The sequence below is a fragment of the Megalops cyprinoides genome, chromosome 11 (assembly GCF_013368585.1).
Source record: "Megalops cyprinoides isolate fMegCyp1 chromosome 11, fMegCyp1.pri, whole genome shotgun sequence".
NCBI lineage: Eukaryota > Metazoa > Chordata > Actinopteri > Elopiformes > Megalopidae > Megalops > Megalops cyprinoides.
This window is the reverse complement of record NC_050593.1, coordinates 21,213,366-21,228,657: the sequence shown is the minus strand read 5'-3', so window position 1 is coordinate 21,228,657 and position 15,292 is coordinate 21,213,366. Positions and strand designations below refer to the sequence as shown.

At 40.9% G+C, this 15,292-nt stretch overlaps 1 protein-coding gene and 1 long non-coding RNA gene across 2 annotated transcripts; both read left to right on the top strand.

Annotated features, from left to right (window-relative positions):
• The first annotated feature begins 120 nt into the window (after positions 1-120).
• Positions 121-13,847, top strand: LOC118785913 (coiled-coil domain-containing protein 138-like). Its single transcript, XM_036540862.1, has 13 exons — positions 121-312; positions 891-948; positions 1,727-1,896; positions 2,250-2,408; positions 3,324-3,443; positions 3,795-3,872; positions 4,353-4,466; positions 4,857-4,997; positions 5,831-5,947; positions 6,647-6,830; positions 10,331-10,507; positions 12,938-13,076; positions 13,610-13,847. Exons 1-13 carry the CDS (start codon positions 202-204, stop codon positions 13,779-13,781), a joined length of 1,740 nt encoding a protein of 579 aa, XP_036396755.1. The 5' UTR covers positions 121-201; the 3' UTR covers positions 13,782-13,847.
• LOC118786199 lies at positions 1,295-1,791 on the top strand. Its single transcript, XR_005005312.1, has 3 exons — positions 1,295-1,351; positions 1,484-1,596; positions 1,727-1,791. It is a non-coding gene; the product is annotated as an uncharacterized LOC118786199 (long non-coding RNA).
• Positions 13,848-15,292: the final 1,445 nt, after the last annotated feature.

The following is a 15,292-nucleotide window of genomic DNA, read 5'->3' as shown; positions in this document are numbered from 1 at the left end:
AATGTATATTTGAGTGCGGCTTTACTTCCTGTTTTACGGTAGCGTTGTCTGGTGAACGGGTGCGTGTTAACTTCTTCCGGGTTGTCAAAACAGTACGAAATTTAAATGCTTTCTGGCCTTAGAAGTTTTTGAATTATTGCTTGTATAATTTCGATCGTTTTGGTAAATAAGACCACACTTTGCCAAGCTTATTATTACAGCATGAGCAACGAATCGTCAGACGTAGACATCGATGTTGCCGTGGAAAAGTTAAAGAAGAAGTATCTGGACAGGAGGAAACGAGTAAATACTTACGTTGACTGCAAACAGCTGGTTAGCAAGTTAAAGTTACACAGACATGCAGACAACTTCTACTAGCAGCTAGCTAGTTGATATTAATTTAAGTCAACTAGTGACTAATGAAAAGATAGTCAGCTAGATGACTAGTTAGCTGAGTAGCTGTTAGAAATGTTGCACCAAGCAGTTATTGTTTTGATATACAGAGATACATTGTGTGTGTGTAAAACAAAATATTTTTGTAACTAGTAATCTGTTTAGCAAGCTAGCCAAACTATGTTGTCCTCTGTTGCTCAATCATTGCATACGATGGCAACCTAGCAACATAACGACCGTTGCAGGAATGGTTTAGATCAGATTATTTAGATTAAAAGTATCTCAATGTAACTAGCGAACTTAATCTGTTCAATTAGCAAATTCTGCAGCAGCTATCAGTTAGTTATGCAAAATTGCGTAGGGACAGGTTATCAAATCGGCTGATTTGCTTCGGAAAAAAGGTAAATACCTAGCTAGTCTAGCTATACGTGTGCAGATTGATTCTTAGACTACATATTAAAAACCATAGATATAATAAATGACTTGCCAGATCGTTAGTAATTAACATATTTTTGTAGATATCCAGAGATGGCCCAACTGGTGTAAATGACCCAAATGTGAAAATAATATCTTGGGGTGAGTAATGAAATCGGCGTTAATGTTACTAAGGTAGTTATAACAACTATACATTTATTTAATATTAATTGGAACGATATAAAATTGAACGTTAACGCTAGAAGCCTTAAATCTTTAAATGTTAGACATAACGTTGCTGTGTTGCTTACCACCCAGTACCATGCAGTCTCAATCGAAAAGTAGTATAGATTTATACGTGATTAGGTGTTTTGAGAGTTTAGAATGTAGGAGAAATTGATGCCAACTGTAGCATTAACACTATTTTTTTCTCTGCAGACTTTCCTCCAGAGTCCAGGGTACCAGTGACAGTGAAGTCTCTGCTGTCTGGTTGTGTACAACATGAGAAGGATTGCTACAGCAAAGCCTTACAGGAGCTCTTTCAGGCAGTCACATGTGCTCCGAGGTCGGTTTATGTGCCACGCATAGAAAGCCACTGATAACCCCTTGCTGTGTTTTACTCCATTTTCAGTATGGAAGCATTCGGCTGGCTCTGTGCTTGTAACGTGTGCATGTTGTGTGCTGGTGCTTGACTCAGGCTGGACAGTGCAGGTGGATGGGAATGCAGCCCTGGTCTCAGTGAGAATGAACACAATGTGGAGGAAACTGGCTCGATGTTGGATGGCCAGAATCAGTTCCACACAGAGTCAGGTCTGTGTGTTGTTTCTGTTGTTGATAGCCATCTGACTGCATAGGCTTCTGATTTTCAGTAGCCAAAAGAACCAAAGCAAAATGTTTGTGTTTTTTTTTTTTGTTTTTTTGTTATTATATTTTACTACAGATGTGACCCTGCCCTCCAACCTAGCAAGGGCTTCGGCCTCTGATGTGACTGAGACCACAGCGCCCACTGAGAAGAAGCAGAAGGGGCCAACTGCACACGGCGATTCCCGCTCATCCACTGACATCAGTCAGGTGTATCAGGAGATGGTGCACATCTATGACAAGCTCCATGTAGGTGATCCACAGGTTACAAGTCTCTGTTCCGGTGTTAAAGTTGCCGCCACCAGAGACTTTGATCTGTTTGAGATACAGAGATGTAGAGATGCAACTTGTGATGAAAAGGTCACTGGCACTTTTTCTGGTTCGGGAAGGACATTTCTCTTCCAGCTTCATTGAATCTCATCACCTTACATTATAGTTTTTTTTAGCAGATGCTCTTATCCAGAGCGACTTGCATAGATTACAGTTTCATCCATTTATACAAGTGGATGTTTACTGAGGCAGTTGCAGGTCGTCGTTATAGTAGACAGTCATATGGTTGAATTATTCTTTGCGCCGGTGCGTGCCCTGGCTCTGCTGCGCAGACGGAGCGGATCCACCAGCAGCAGTGGTCTGTGCAGCTGCAGGAGTGGGAGGATCAGCTGCAGCAGAGAGAGGCCCTCGTGCCCCAGCCTCAGCATGCCCTTCTGAAGATCCAGGGAGTGGAAGAGGAGGTGCACTACCACATCCGAGAGATGCAGGAGGTATGAAAACGAAGGCCAAAATGGGAAAATAATCTTTCAAAAGCAAAAATAGAGAATTCGGGATAGGAAGGGGACATTACATTTGGGGAAAAATACCCCCCCCCCGTACAGGACATTTTTCACTTCCAGTGGAAGGTGGAAAGGTAGAAAACAAAATAAATCAAGAGCTAGACTGGGCTCCTTAGTGGATTCTAGTCTCTTTGATGAGTTTTCCAGGAAAATGAGAAGTGTCTACTAGGCATTTTAAAAATTAACCTCTTACCTTTAAGGGTTTATAAAATGGTTATGCTCAACATGTCTTAATGTTGTTTGACATTTACAATGGGTCTTTTTTAAGAGCTAATAAGAACAGCGTTATTAGATGAAAATTATGTATATACCTAAACAAAATAATATTGCCACTGTTTTCAAAAACAAAGATTGCAGCTGGTTCTGAAATTTGTTTACACCATGACTTCATGGCTGTGAAGTGTGCTGCTGTCCTTTGCAAAACTGAAAGTTGTGGCTCTTACAAGACTTTTTTTTACTTGCATTCAACCAAACTGATTTTTTTTTTCATTGAAGCTTCATAGTAGTTTAAAAATTCCTTTAGGGAAAAAAGGAAGAGAGGTGGTTTAGGTCACAGATTCAGAGGCTTGGTGGGGCCTTGCTGTTATGATTTGAACAAGCTACTAACCTGACCTATTTCTCTAAATGTCCACTGTTTAAAAGATTCATGTGTTCATTGAAGACAAAAATCTATGCATTGAATCCAAACACTAGCTTTAGTTGCCTTTACACAGACGTTTCTGCTGAGCATGTATTATAGCAGACTGCTTAGATGCACATGATTAGCGTTAAATCATCACCTGTGTCACCTGTGAAAATGCCAAATGTCCATAAAAGATGGAGTTATGTGTTGTTTTCCATTTGCAGCGACATCGGCAGGAGATTAAGAAGTTAAATGATATTATCAAAGAGAAAACCAAAGAAAACAAGAGGATAAAAGCTAGCTTTGACAGCATTAAAGAGTTAAATGATACCATGAGAAATCAGGCAAGTGCTTTGTTTAACCTAAAATTCTTCTTGTATACCTCATTATAAACGAGCACATATGTTTCTGGAAGTACATTTATTCCTTTTTACTAACAATAATGGAAACACCTAAGAAATAATCAACACACACTGTGTATTATAATTCAAAATTTACATTTGACATGGTTTAATACACTCATTCACAAGAAAATATAATCACGTTCTTACTAATAAGTGTTATGTCAGTTTTCCCCTTATCACTGTGAGAGCGGTGTATGCAGTGCAACACCAGAGGGCGCTTTTCTGGCATCTGCCAGCAGTCCTGCACTCTGATGTGCAAGTTACTCAGCTAACAAAGGGTTGTCTGTGCAGCTCAGTGAGGTCACAGAAGAGAACAGAAAGCTAGAGAATCAGTCGAAGAAAGTGCAAGCTCGTCTGGAGAACCTGCAGGTAAGCAGGCAAATCCCACAGTCTCTGAAGATCTCTTACCTGAAAAGTAAGATAGCACATACCCTGATGGACTGCAACATGTTTTAAATATTTCTTAGAATTTAATTTGTATATATATATATATATGTGTATATATATGTATATATATACACTTAAATACTATATACTACTTAATAGTATTAAATGCTATATAAATACTAGCTACTGAAACAATCCTTGCATTTGACATGCCATAAGGCATGTTAAATCAGAATATTGTGCTTTCCTTCAGTATGATAGGGCAGTGGATAATCTATAAATGTAATTGGGTAAAAATACAATTATCAGTTAATTTTGTACACTACTGGTGACGCAGTTTTGATCTTATTTATTTGTTGATGGTTGCAAAATCACATTGAAAAGATAACGCAAGATTCCTAAGTGATCTTCTCCTGAGGTACTGTTCTTCTGTGTAAATAATACAAAATGTGACTGTTTTAGAGAAAGTATGGATACTCGTCAGTGCAGAAAGGCCGTGAAAATGTCCCTCCAAAGGCCCATGAGTCAAAGCCTTCCAGACAGGACAAGTTCTCTGTGCCCAGTAAATCAAACAAGGTACACCAACTTTGTTCTCATTTATCATTTTGCAAAACTGGTAAAACGGAAAGCCCAGTTTGTGTTGGCCTACTGATGTAAAGGACAAGATGGAGTATAACTAGGGACAAGAAAAGACTGTATGCTCTGAAAGTTGAAAATGCCTTATTGAGTATCCATTTAGTGGGATTGTAATTATTGCAGGTGGCACTGTTTAACTTACCTGCTGGATGGTGAAGAAGCAAAATACACGTCAGCACAAGGCCATAAGAAAACTGAATCAGTGAGCAGTGTAACATTAAGTACACAAGCCACACATCAAATGTCCAAGAGGCTTTGTTGTTTGAGTACGGTGATCATTAATATAGCTCTGATAATGATAATCACATTTGATACTGTTGCCCCCCTCAGGTCTCCACAAACCCCAGTGCGGTCAAACTGCTGGTCCTGCTACTTGACTGGGTCGCAGACAGCCACTTGGTCCCAGCAAGAGAGGACGATGGCTGGGGAGCCCGCGAACAGCACGTCACCCTTCAGGAGAAATGTTCGAAGGTTCGACACCTGTATTAGGTTTCCTACCCGCTGCACTGCCAGCTCTGCTCAGAGGTATAGGGGCTCCTCATGTTTGAACCTGCTGGAGCCAGTAATGGTCTTTGTTTGCTGAGATGGAGCAGAACGGTGGCCCTTGGAAGACGGCAATGTGTTAACGTATGGGCTGGGAACGCGGTCGCATTTACCATGTCATGTCAGAGCCGGGCTGTAGTGCTACCAGTATGTAACACAGGGAGTCAGATTGATAGGGGAGGATAAGTCATGGCACACATTCACCTTATGACCTGACGGAAATGATAGTATGAGGTAGCTGCAGTCCCTGATATTTATTTTGGCATCATCTGTTTTACAGTAGTGGGTTTGTAAGCGCCAGGAGAAAGTGCAAGGAAACTTTTTTTAAAAAAAAAACACAACCTGCTGTAGCCGTGTTCTGCCCTGACATTTTCACCAAATATGGTGTTGGTGGAAAATGCATTTTACAAACCGTTGGTATGATTGCAGCTCCAGCTAAAATTGTTTTGGCAATGAACTGTAATTTTGTTATGCCTATTGCTGAAAAATCAGTGTAAAATGGAGTCATTTGTCAAATCCAGACTTGTTTGGGTCAGTTCAGTTCAAGGCCTGTTGCTGGTCTAACTGCAGTGTGCCTGGCCTGTTAACATTGCAGTTAGGCAATTTTTCCAAAGCACATTTATTTTATATTGTGTGTGTAAGTAGCCCATGTTTCCTCTTATTGAAATGTGGGTAGCATTAGTTCTTAGAGCTGTGACCTCTGTTGTCTTATTTTACTGTTGTCCATGGTGTCCTGTATTGAGGTTTATGTGTTTGCTCAGGTGTTGCCCATGTTGACAGAACAGCTGCAGCTGGTCCCAGCAGTGGATACCGGGCTGCTGGTGCCACTGCTTAAATTCATCTACTGGTCTCTGAGGCAGCTGGACAGTAGCCCCCAGGTATCTCTTCCCTCTTCCCCTCCATCAGTTTTTCTCTGTGAAGCCCATCAGGAGCTGCTTCAGTTTTGCCTTAACTGGGCAGGAGCTGTAAGGAGGGTGTATGGTTTTGTTCCACAGAATGAGGCATTCCATACAAAGCCAGATATACAAATGGTTTCCAAAATGCGTAGGTTGTTTTGAATTAATGCGTCAGCCAAGTAAATAAATGGCATCTAAATTCTAATCTTTCTCCAGATCATTCTGAGAGTTGTGTAAGAGCCCTCGCACTGCGAGGTCCAGAAATGAAACTGATTGCATACCCAGCAACCCCTTTTTCTTTGTTTCAACCTCTCATTGCATTCTTTTGAAACCCTCAGAATCCGTAAGATGGCTTGGAGCGAAGTTTTCTTTGCTCTCCGATGTGTCAGGATAGCTTGTGACGAGCTTGATGCTAAACTCAAATCACATGTTCTCACTGATTACGGAATATGATCAATTTTAAGAGTCACGCGACACCAGAGCTAGAGCATGCGGATGTCAGTTTTGCATCAGACTCTTCAATATAATTCACCTCCTTCAGTTTATGAGGAACATGTTGGGTTTTTACTTGCAACTGGAAGTGTGAAAAGAATACAATGGATCATTAATGTGGAGACATTTGTTTTTGCGTCAGAATACATTACAGAGATTTAATTGGCCTGTTTTTGCATGGTTTTTCAGCACACCACCCTCACTTCCACCATGCGCAGGCTGGGGGAGGAGGTCTACCGTGGGACGGTCCAGCAGGGGAGCGCTCTCGACCCCAGTGCCTCTGTAAGGACGAAGGCATCATCGCTCTTCAAGAGCCCCTCACTCCATATCAGGTTCCTGTCCACACTGATCATCCTCAAGACCATCACCCAAGGTACAGCAGCATCCTCATCACAGTATATACAATATATTGCTGTAGATATGCTACATGCAGTGCACTTGCCTTGTAAGAAATACAGATAATTATGCCAGTGACCATGGGACAGAATCATTCTTACACTAGTACTGTGTAGATCATTCTTATCATTCTTATGCCAACTCTGTGTATAAGAATCAATTTTGGCTCACTTAAAACATGTAGTATGGTACTCAATGGAGTGCAGTGGCACATAAACTATTCAAATTGAAATGCCTTTTCATTGATTATCTCTTTTCTTGCACTAATTATCAAGGCACCTGTCATGTTTTAGTTTAGACTGTACTACAGAATTGTAGCTCAAACAGCACCAGGTTCTTTTTTATTAGGTATTGCATAAAAATGCTGAACACTTAGTTTTGTTCCACGTTATAAACTACCCCTTACTGTGTTTTTTGGAATTATACTTTTGAGAATCCCTGCCTTATAAGTATCAAATCATCCAGGACAGATGTGATGCATGTAACAGGAGCACACTGTATAAGTATCACGCTGTAGATCACTAATCACCCTCATAGCCACCATCTAAGGAACAACATAACAACCTGGCTGATCTACCCATCTACATCCCCAGGAGAACAAAGCCAATTTGTTCTACTGCTGTGGGATCCCACTCATTGTCAGTATATGACCTGGGCTGTAGAGCTTTGCTTCAACTCAAAGCAATTGCCTTTCCGACTGAGCCATGCAGGACCCACCTGAAGTTTACTTTAAAATAGCAACTGAAACTTCGTGGCAGGATCAGGGAAGAATGCATCATGCTTAGTTTTACTTTAATGCAGCAGCATCCCAGCAATAGTTTGATCTAGGATATAAGGTGTGTTTCGCTCGAACTACATTCTTCACCAGTGTAATGAAGACACTCTCCTCTCTCTTTAACGGAGCATGCAGTGGAAAGGTGTGGTCTTTCAAGTGGATGACGGCTGCTGTGTTGTACCCGTCCCACTCCACAAACAGCCTGGAGGGGTGGGGGCGGGGGGCTGTCGGCTCCGCTTTAATCAGTGGCAGGGGAACGAGATGCTCGACTGAGCGTGGCTGACCAGAGAGGGCCAGTTATTGGTCTTCGAAGGAATTAATCACTCATGAAAGGATAGGAGACGGCCTGGTATACATGTTGGTTTCTCTAAGCTGCCTGTGTGTGAGTGCGGATACTGTCAGTGGCACTGTGAAGAGAAGCTTGATTTCACTCATTTGTTACTGTAGGAGTTTTTAATCCAAAAATTACGATTGTTTTACTTGTCTGGATGAGTCAAAGAGATTACAAGAGAGTACAAAGGGAGGATTTGTCAGAAAATAAAACTTTGAAATAAAATATTTTTTGTATGTTCCAGACATTTATAAGCCAGCTTAGTAGGACACAAGTCTTAGAAGTGCCGCAAGTCAGTTACTTGTAGTGTTTAAGTAGTAAATATTTGGGTGATTTACTAAGCTGGTGCAGAAGCCGGGCATGTAGCAAATATAGCTAAATTGTGCTTGTGGCACATATGTTCAGTGCTCAAATTGAGGCACACAGATACAGTTTATGTGAAGCACTCCGAACTCACTGCAGATGCCACATTACAGTACTAAAAGCTACAGAATATGCCATGCGCAAAAAAGTGGACTTTCAGGCTTACTATCTAATTTTAATAGTGCACACATGTTCATTGTGCAGTAGTTCCAAGGCACGTCTCTTGGCAGCAGAGCATCCAAGGAGTACATGATAAAACGCACAAACATCACTTTATCTGTTCAAGATTTCAGAGCAGTCTCGTCAGTTGTCTTCAAAGTTAGTCGCCATTAAAATTGTAACAAACTGTCCCAAAAAGCAGAATTAATCAAGGCAAATGGACAGAAGATGGTTAAAAAAAAGTTTGTGTTGGAAGGTTTAATACTGAATTTATTGGTGCACAGAAGTCTTTTGTGTGAAAACTGGTATAATTTAAGCAATATATTATTAAATGACATTCAAGCCTCTGTTTCTCGAGTGGCATTAGTGCACGGTAGTTCCTTTGAACAAGTTCAGGCATTTTTCTTGTGTTCATTTGTTTCCTTGCATCAGAGTGTGAAATAGAGATGTGTTTTCCAGGACTAAAATTTATTGACTAGTGAAAAATGTGAGTGCATTTTTATCTACCAGTCACACTGTCACCCACTGTCAAAATTTCTGATGTAACTAAAGTCTACTGCAGAGGGCAGTGTTGCAGTTGTTAAACACTTTATTGTCGTACTTGAGAGCTATATTGTCTGAATTGTTTGCTTAGCAGCTTCCCCTGTCTGCAGTCAATCTGCAAAACACTTACTTATACAGCTAGATTTTTACTCCTGCTGTTGAAACTAAGTATTAGCACTCTCCCACCTTGGGTTCAAACCAGCCACCTTCAGGTGCAGAATGCAGTGCTGTAACCACTTCAACCATGTGATTTTGCTTGCCATTCTGGCTTATTTCTCGCACTGGATTGACAGAAAATTAAATTGCAAATAATGGAGGAATGGGGTCTATTTGTCTTCAGAATGATATATAATGGTTTCCATTTAAGAGGGAATTGCTTAATTCCAAAATGCTTTAAAGTGACCTCACAAAAAGTCAGACCTAATAAAAAATCATTCTCATTGATGCATCAGATCTTTGTTTTCTTCTCAGAAGTTTTGAAACAATCAGAGAAAATTGATTCTCTCTGAAACAAGGGCGGGTCCCTGCAATTGGGGTTATAGTAGTCCATACAGCAGCCTCAGCCACAGGCTTAACTCTGCATGGGCCTAGTTTGCACTACACCTGGGAAGTATCAGTTGTGCAAGTCCTATGAATGTTGAGTCTCTTTTTCATCAATGTTGTCCCAACACCTAGCTTTATCCTCTCTTTTATTCATTCTCATTAGTTGTGGTTTGTTTCTATTCAGAGTCTTTACAGCTCTTGATTTTGGGAAAGAGACATACGCGTAAAAATGTACAAAAGTTCTCTGAGGGCAGTAAACACCAGGGCAGCTGTGATTCATCTCCTTGTGTCAAAAGAGAGGTTCACCGGTTCAGTGGCTTTGAGGCCCTAACTCCGGATGGCTGCAGGCAAAGACCTCAGCTGGGTCATACCAAACACCTTAAGCATTGTACCCACTATGCCTGAATCTCAGTATTGAAAAAGATTGATTGTGGGTAATGCCCTTGTGACAGACAGGTGTCTTGTCCCATGGTGTGAGCTCTTGTACAAGAAACTGCTGGACACCATTAGCACCAGGATGTCTTCAGATCTGATATGGCATACAGGCTTGGACCTAGTTTCCATATTATTGGCATGGCATACAGACTTGGACCTAGCTTCTATATTATTGCAGATAAAGAAGCCAAATCACTATAGACTCTTCACGAACCATGAGTGTGCTGTAATTCCCAATGCTTGCTGTTATATGAAGGTGGTTTGTCAGATGCAACCATCACTCTTCTTACTGTTGATTAAATGACTGTATACTCCCTCCCTGTGGCAGCGGACATCCTGGCACAGGCTCTGGACAGTCTCCACGATGACCTGCGTTCCGAGGATGGGAGGTCGCTCTTCCTGCAGTACAGCGCGTTGCCTGTGGTCCTGGGGCATCTGCGAGGAGGGAACAGGGGCCTGCTGGGTCCCTCTGTGGACATCCTGTTGCAGATGACTGGAGAGTCCCGTGAGTGACTACAAACCACATACCATTTTGATTTATGCACTGCTCGTGCATATACCAAGGATGGTTTACAGCGCAATAGTATTAGAGATAGAATGTATACAGTAAAGTCAAAAAGGGAATGCAAGTCCAAGCAGTTCCCAAAGCAGGTGAATATGCACTGGAAGGATGGGCTTTCCTCCGTGCTGTGATGTCACTGCGTCCCTTTGTTGAATTTTGCTTTTGTTTTATGGACAATTGTGTCCGCCATGTTATAGTTTCCATTCTGCACAGCTCAAACACTGAAAAACACCGGCTTTTTCTACTTTTTAATTTCATTCTTTGAAATGCAAGATACAAACAGACTACACAAACATACAACACCACAGTACTAAATATGAATGGGAGTAAAAGTCAGCACTGTCCAAATAATGTGAGGCTCCTTCTCAAGCATTCAGTAAAATGGCTTAAAATTGTGCAGTGTTCATATGGTATATCATTCAGTGAAACATCTTAAAACTACGCAGTGCCTAAATGATGCTAATCTCTCCCTACAGTGTTCAATAATACATCTGAAAAATGAGGTAAATCAACTGAACTGCAAAATCAGGATGTCTCTCTCAAATGAGTGTCTGAATCAGACATTGGCAGTCCTTTATGGACAGTTGCATAAAAATACCTATTTTCCTTTAGTGGCCTTTTTCATCCCACTTAGTTTTTCCATGGCCAATCAAAAAAGTGGTAGTCCTGTTTTTCATACAGATTTTCAGATCAAATTAGATCAATAAATAAACATAAATGATACATGGAGTCCCAAAGGTGTGGCATGCAAAACATAATTGCGAACATTTTAAAAGGGTTGAAGGCTGTTGATTTATGGAGAGGGGGAGAAATTCCACTGTAGAATGTCTCTGCTGATGCTGAGCAGAGACACGAGTCTGGATGACGACCGAGCCAGGGCGCTGGAACCTTTAGGAGCCCATGAATGATTAATGTCTGGGGTACTATAACAGACGAGGCCTGGCAATTAAACCCCCTCCAGAGGGAATAATGAGGGGGTCTCTGCGAGGGAGGGGCGGGGGAGGGAGGTTCACACCTGAAGGTCACCGCCGTCCTGCAGCAGCCCTCTTTCCTGTCTCCAGCGTGCACTCGAGGGGCTTCCCTGTTAATCCGGGCCATGTGTCTAACGGAGGAACGGGAACATTGAACACCCCCTCAAAATTGCGCTGCTCAGACACCTTTCAGGTCCTGGTGGACGCTTTGTGCAGGGGGATGAAGGGGGTGCACGGACGCTGTCTTGCACAACACGTGTTCAGAATGGAAGGGGCTCGGCAGACTCATATCCCTGCACGAAGCAACACTGTAATATCTTCTCCGGCTGTGGGTGACACACTGGGCCATGCCAGCATTTAGCATAAGGCCAGGCACTTGCATGGTGGTAACATTTCTCAAAGCATTATCCCCATCAGTCCAGTGTTAAATAAAGCGTTGCCCCAGTTGTTTCAGAGTCACGTTTTGGAATGTTTAAATGAGCAATTAAACTGATTGAATTAGCACAGTGGTGATCATTTAGATTACAGTGCTTAGAGAGTAATTAGGGCAGTCAAGTGAGTAAAATTTCATTTAAACTGCAGTCATTGCCTGGAGCGTGTTCCTCACACACTTGTGGAAGAAATGGTGTTTTTACTCAGTTACAGTTCCGTTCGTCCGTGTATACGAGTGGATATCGGTTTAGGTTCACATTACATCATCTGGCCATGCCAGGGCACATAATGAATAAATGTAATGTGTCCAGGACTTGATGGGTGTCTTGCATAAATGTAGGAGCTTGTCCAATTCTGCATGCTAAAAGCTGCCTTGTCAGTAGTGATTTGGTTCCTTTGCACAAGGCCAATACATTGGATACATAAAGATAAATTCGATGGAGAAAGTGCAGAAAGACAATGTCAAGCAAAACAGAATAAACCTGGTTTAATTAAATCATCATAGATTTAATTCCCGTCCTCATCAGATCAACATCTGTTTTCTTGTTTCAGTCAGCTTCTCAGAGGAGATTAAAGGTCTTCTGAACCAAATTAGAAACAGGGTTTGGTATCAGCGAAGCATTTGCTGAATAAGTCAGTAAGGCTTTTAGGGGATGTATCCTGTTCTGAGGTTCATGAACATAGAGAGCGTTTAGAGAACCCATTTAATTTTTCTCAAGTGCTGTTAGTTAGATTGGACATACATACAATGGGGAAAGTGAGCGAGAGAAGGATCTGGAGATGTTTGTTCTATCGAGGATAAATATGAGCGTTAGCATGAAATAGGAGTACCGCATTGAAACCATACTGGGTCTATGGTTTATTCATATAGGTGAGCTGCTTATAAAACATGATAGTAGTTTGCCAGTTTCCCACTTTTGAAGCCTCACTCTCCCATAACTAGTCTCTGCTCTTCGTGCTGTGTCTTCAGGACTCTTAAACTCCTTCCTGGAGGCGTGCAGCACAGAGGAGTTTTTCCGTTCCATTTCGTTGCTCCTGCGTAACCCCCGCATAGACGTCACGCAGGTGGAGAAGATCAGCATCCTCCTGCAGAAGCTCTCCAAGATCAGGTGAGCCAGAGAAAGGGTGCTTCCAGTTCCACTTCCAGTACACCACAAAACAATCCTCAAACTTCACTTTGTTGGGAATTGGAAATACAAAAGGTCTTGTTTAATTGTTATGTGGATTCCCCAATGTTGTCATTAACCTTGAAATGTCCCACCAGAATCCAAAGCTATTGTTTTAGAATGATTTGCTTTCTTTGTCTCTTTTTTCACATAAAAAGGAAAGAAATGTAGCCATATTAGCTGTGCTTCCTCAATGTGCTGACAGTTTGGCACCAGTAAAAAAGATCACAGTGGTGTTTGTGGATTTAAGGACGCATGAGTAGCACACTTTATTTATTTTCTGTAAATCCATCTGGATGTTTACGCTGTTCGCAAGGACAATCTGATCTTACATTTGCAGGGATGGTTAATTTATGCGTCGGCAAACTGGATTGTGTAACCAGCTCTTGGCAGTTGGGCCTGTTGATTTAAGATTCAGTATAGTGTGATCAAAATTTATAGAGGGGAAGTTAAGTCTTTGTTCTCTGGGTTCTCAGGAAGAACAAGAGGCTGTTTGAACTCTTCACTATCCATCTGATGGTCCAGGAAATGCACAGGACCGTAGACCCTGCCCATGCCTTCCTCGCTGTCAACCTGAACTCTATCCTCTTCAACCTGGGCATGATAAAGAAGCCTTCCCTCTGCCTCAACCCAGCAGACAGTCCATGAAGGAGGCATTCTAATTTTACCATTCTCAGATTAAAGCACTACAGTCATATTGTTGTGAATCTATATGTATATTTTTCAAATATTTATTGTGGTTTTTGTCTAATATGTCATTTTGTAGAATATTTATATCGAATTCACAAAACCTTTTTTCTCCCCATAACAACTCAGGGATTATGCTGCAAGTGTGCTGAAACACAATCTGTAAATCATAATATTTCAATGTGTGTTTCATAGGCTCTGTAGTACATGACAAAATAATTTTTGTCATGTACTATAGAACAGCATAACAGAAACCATTGTAGCTGCACACTTTTTAACAATAGAATTGATATCAGTTTATAAAAATGAAGAACTGCATTAATTCATTAATTTGTGTTAATTAATTAGTATGGTAGGTTACCATACTTTGTCAGCCACTGTTAACAAAAGTTGGGAATTTTAGCAGCCAGTCTACTGGTGTTAAACTTGCTGTGAGATTTGAATAAATTTCTTTAATGCATATTCTGTTAATAGCCACCAGTATTAATAACAGATTGTTTATGTTCGGGCATCTCATATGGCATTTGTGTTTTTATATTTTTCTTAACCATTGATGTGTTACACATAAAATAAACTTGCAGTTTAATCCAAAAACAGCTGTAGTAACTATAGTAACTTTATTGTCTTCTCCAAATGATGTTCTGAAAGGTCTCTTGAGCATGACCACTGAATACATACCTTTTATGCAGTGCTAATTAAAATGAATTAATATGTTGCTGTTGCAAGTTGTACACTGTATGTTAGGTTTTAATTTCTGCTTTAGCTCTTCAATATAATTCCTTTAAAGCAGAAACATTCTTAATCTGGCTCCATTGCTTTACACAGCATCCTGCTACTTTACTATAATATCAAAAGGAAAACAATTTTGCAAAGCTTTGTGTCACAAAAGACACAAAGTAAACGGTTAGTGGTACTGCACAGTTTTTTTTTTAATTCTACAATATCTGGCTATTTATGAGCACTACAATAAAAGGTACAGTTGTTGTTAACAGTTTTACATTGTTAGCATTGTGTGTGCTAATTCCAGTTATGTTGCAAGTTTCCTGTGCAACTTCCGTCAGTTCACAGATGTATCATGTCACAGAGCTGAGAGGAAGCATGTTTTGCTGTGTTGGGATCATCCACAATTGCTGTTTACTGAGTGACTCATTCAGTTAGGGAATATTAAATCAAACTCTTACTGCTGCATCCTACAGCACAAATTAGCTGCTAAATCAGGAACTGTGTCCCAGGCTGTTTGAGTGTGGGGATAGCTTGGTCATTCCATGCCTCAGATCACAGGCCAGTTTATGAAATATTTCCTTCATTTGGAAATGACATTTCAAATTATGTTCATGCTTGTTTGTTTTTATTGCTTTGGAGAAGATGTTTAAATTAAGAATATTTTAGGAGGATTTTAATATTGATATTTTCATCTTGGTGTCACAAGTTCATTCTCAAGTAAGAGTGATAAAATATTCACTTTAGCTTGA

Coding starts and splice junctions, on each gene's coding strand:
- LOC118785913 (XM_036540862.1), top strand. CDS start 202: ATGAGCAACGAATCGTCAGACGTAGACATCGATGTTGCCGTGGAAAAG. Junction 2,409..3,323: donor ACATCCGAGAGATGCAGGAG/GTATGAAAACGA, acceptor TTCCATTTGCAG/CGACATCGGCAGGAGATTAA. Junction 3,873..4,352: donor CTCGTCTGGAGAACCTGCAG/GTAAGCAGGCAA, acceptor TGACTGTTTTAG/AGAAAGTATGGATACTCGTC.